The 4,548-nt window shown below is 23.7% G+C and overlaps 1 protein-coding gene across 1 annotated transcript in view; it reads left to right on the top strand.

Moving 5' to 3' along the window:
• The first annotated feature begins 3,560 nt into the window (after positions 1-3,560).
• LOC108693938 overlaps positions 3,561-4,548 on the top strand; it is a 2,683-nt gene continuing 1,695 nt past the window's right edge. Inside the window, exons 1-2 of the mRNA XM_018203153.1 lie at positions 3,561-3,646; positions 3,897-4,040. Of these exons, the coding sequence (XP_018058642.1) occupies positions 3,602-3,646; positions 3,897-4,040 (189 nt within the window). The 5' untranslated portion in view covers positions 3,561-3,601. The remainder of the gene's footprint in view (positions 3,647-3,896; positions 4,041-4,548) is intronic.

Here is a 4,548-nt window from a genome sequence, read left to right as displayed (position 1 = left end):
ATATATATATATATATATATATCCACTAATTATATGCAGAATTTACAGTTAATATCGGATCTAAACGGTACTAATGATTAAAGATCTCTTAATCATCAGCTGGAGCCATTTTCGATTTCTTTCCTTAAGAAAAGTGTTTCGATATACTGATTAATTATTATATTAAAACATTTTTTCCTAAGAGAGTTAAACGCGAAAAATCGCATATATGAGCACAGGTGGGATTGAATCCGGATCTACAGATAATCGCGAGATAATCACACCGCAAACGATACTTGACGCCTCAAATCTAATATATTTAGAACTTCTTTAAAAAAATGTTTGCAGCTAATAAAAAAAGCAATTTTTTTATATGTGAATTTATACGTATATGCATATAAATATAAGTCATAAGTTATACAATAAATTATATAAGTTATATAAATTATATAAATTATATAGTAATTTGTTAATGTTATCGGTAAACATTAAAAAAAATTAAATTTATTATGATAATAAACAATAATTTATTATTTGAATAAGAAAATTAAATAAATAAAGTTAAAATTAGAACTAATTAAAATAAATTATCTATAAATTAATACATAATACATTAGTAAAAATTTCAAATACGAAATGCTAATATAATATGTAATGCACGCGTAATACATAAATGTTAGATTTGTAGTTATTTTATTCGACTAATTGCCGGAAAAAGAATTTAATTAGAGAATGCTTTTGTGATGTCTAAATGTGTACACAGTAATTTAAATTATCGTTAAATGACAATGCTTTATATAATAAATAAGGTTTTTGATTTCATTACTTAATGTACTATAACAATAACAATTTATCACTTTGTAAAATAGAAAAAATCAAACAGTTTTGAATTATTATGTATTATACTGGAATTTGATAATTATCTGGCTGACGCGCGCGTACACGCTCCGTAAACTGGAATTGTATCTGTCATGATACTCTTTTTTGGAGGAGGGAAGAAAAATATATTCTCATTGGATTGACTCGATGCGCGACTCCCAGGCGAGAAGACTCGTCGTCGATTCGTTACAAAGGAATCCCCGAGCTACTTGAACGTATACACGTCCCATAAAAATGTGCGTGGCATTTTATATCGAGCGAGACCGTTCCCACGACACCCCGTGCGCCACTCCGATGGGAATATTTTATAGGGGTGAATTTGTACGTACGAGCGCAGATACATGCGTATGCGTGCATATGTGTATCCTACACATATGTCTCAGAGGTTCTAACGGTAATCAACGTGCTCGCATTTTCATCGGTAGTATGCTAATCTTAATATGTTTTGTTTTAGAAAGAGAGAGAGAGAGAGAGAGAGGGAGAGGGAGAGAGAGAGAGAGAAAGAGAGAGATTCCTATGCAATTCTATTAGCCAAATAATTAAACATATCAAAATCTATTCATTTTCTTTAAGAAAAAAGTCATCTCAATTTATTAAATAAAATTAATATTATATATATATATTAATGAATATATTATTAATATATATTATATTATTAATGAATTTACTTGTTAAGTAGTTAGAAAAATTCTAGATTTTTATTAGATATCTATGATTTATTGTAAACCTTCAACAATGAATTATATCGTAAAAAAGCTTCGACTTCAAAATCTTTTCAATTTATTAAATATTTGCAAAAATTGGACAAATGCGAAATTCAATCAAATTTACTATAATTCAAACATCAAGTCTCCTTTGATCAAACAATGTCTTGAAGAGTAGAGTAGTCTTAAATGAGTAGATTTCATTAAATATATAAACACAAAAAATGATCATAAAATTTATATTTACATTAAGCTAATTTAATTACAGTATATTCACACACTTTAAGAGTGTCAAATTCAATTATTCATAAAAAATTATAATAATTTATTTTACAAAGGAGGCTTTTTATATTAAAATAAGCAACTGCATACATCTACAGTAATACATCTACAGTAGCAATCGTGAATATCAATGCTACATTAGCAATAATTCAAGGATATGTGTATGTCTTATGCGCGCGCATATGTTACAATATGCAATCGTTCTACAATTGCTTGTCATTCTCCCATATTCAATTGTCAATAGAAATAAAGTTTATTTAATACATATTTATAAAATCCTTGAATTATTTATTTAAAATTTTGGAATATCATACAAAAAACATCTTATGGTAAAACATATCTTATGATATTAAAAACAAACTTAATGACTGAAGATGTGATTAATAAATAAAAATATATAATTAATTTAAATAACAAGTATTAAAAAGCAATAGAATACAAGAGGAAAATAAAATGATGAAACAAAGAGTGAAAGAATAAGATTAAAGGAATAGATATATATATATATATATATATATATATATATATATATATATATATATATATATATATATATATATATATATATATATACACACATATATTCCAGGAAAGAATTTTGTAGCATTATCAAGAATATATATTGATCGCATCACGCACTAAAGAGTCACAAATTCTTGCAAATCATAAAATATAATACAATTTCAAATAATAATGCAAAGAAGTTATGATATTCATATTATATTACAATTTCTCTCATTATAATTTATTACATAAATTTAAAAATTTTAATGCTAAGTTAATAAAAAATTAATTGTTTAAATTTGTAGAAATATGTTACTAAGAAAAGAAATTAAGGATTCTGATATTAGAAAATAATTTCTCAAAAAAGTTTCAGTTTGTATCCAATTTTTAAGCAATACTTAAAATTAATCAATCTTGTGAAATATTTAAAATTCTTTTATCAATGTTTTAATTTAAGGTGAACAATTTTTTTTAACATGTAAGTTTCCAATTAATCTTCATAACATTAGCAAAATAATTATACTTTAATTCAGAGTCCAGACAACATATATGTCCAAATCGGGAAATGAGACGATAATATAAAAAGATATCTTATTATCATTTGTAAAAAGTTTTTTATGATCCTATTCTGGTCGGTGCTATCTGATAACAACTTATTGTTAGTAATTATAGAATTTACAATAATTGTGTTGTAAATAATAATTGTGTTGCAAATAATACTTATTTTATAAAATACCATTAAGCATAAGGTGTTTTTATATATATAAGAGATTTGATATATAATTTATAATATCATTTTTTATGAGAAATTATATTTTAAAGTTTTTTCTTAAAATTTATATATCCCATTATATATCCCATACATCCCATTATATATCCCATTTATTATACAGGAAAAAAAACCATTTTAATAGTTCTAGTTACATATTCATATATGAGAAATATCTAATTATAAAAAAAATAAAATTAGACGGAACATGGATTTGTAGTAATATATCATAAAAATAAATTATAAAACTTTCTTTTAAATAATACATTTCGTTCATATCAGTATTACTATTTTTTACTTTGGCTAATTAGAGTAATTGCATATTGATGTAAGTACTCGCAGTTTGACAAGTTAATTTGCATATCGCAACGATATCTTCTACAAGTTGGAAGTGAATATCTTATATAAACGCGAGTTTTAGGTGAAAAAAAAGGAGTGTTATTTCAGAAGTCTTAAGAAGTAATACGCAAAAGTTAGGATAACAATGACAAAAATTACAATTATAAATTGCATCATTGCAGCTGTTTGCGTAAGTTTTTTAATTCTTAAATCTAAAACAGTGTGTTATTTAGATTGTAAAAATTTAATATTTAACAAGAATTACAAAAACTTAAAAAATTTTATTTAATATTTTATAATTTATAATATTTACATATAAAGTAACGTTGTGTGTGTGCAAGTGAAAATATTCTTCTGTTTTTCGAATATTTAAAATAATTATGCATTTATTATTAAATATTTTACGTATTGATTTTATGAATTTATTCATATAATTCTAGATTTTTCAAACAGCAGAGGCAGGACTTCTTAAACCGCTAGGTTCTCTAGTGGATACTGTGCAAAATCAATTTTCAAATACAGTTGAAAACGTAAAAGAATTGGGAAAAGAAGGAATCCAAAATGGAAAGGATACTTATGATAGAGTAAGATTTGATTTCAATGTGACTAGTTAAATATAGAAATATCAAATCGTATAAATTAGTTATGTTTTAATATTATTTTATACTTAAAAATAAGCAGTTTTAATTTCAATCCGTATCATAGAGCAAAAATATTATTTCATCAGTTATTTTGTCAAATTAAATTAACAATTCATTACAATACATGATAGTAAACTTATTCTTTACGCAATAATATTTAATACAAAAAAAAATTTGAGTTTAATATATCTATATTAATTCTAAATTGTTAGTATATAATACATCAAAAATAAAAAAAGTAAAAATATATAATATGAAAAAATTAACTATAATTAATGCTGATTAACGTAGATATTTTAAATGAATGGTATTTATTAAATAACAATGAAAATACAAAAAATAATTATATGTTCGCTCTCATAATTTTGTGACATATTACATGATTGTAATTAAGTTAATAGCAAAAAAATTTATATCTCTTCTATAAGAAGTAAATCCATTCCAATTATTA

This window comes from Atta colombica, unplaced genomic scaffold, assembly GCF_001594045.1.
Source record: "Atta colombica isolate Treedump-2 unplaced genomic scaffold, Acol1.0 scaffold111, whole genome shotgun sequence".
Classification (NCBI taxonomy): Eukaryota; Metazoa; Arthropoda; class Insecta; order Hymenoptera; family Formicidae; genus Atta; species Atta colombica.
Note: the sequence above shows the minus strand (reverse complement) of the source record. Positions and strands in the feature narration are given on the sequence as shown.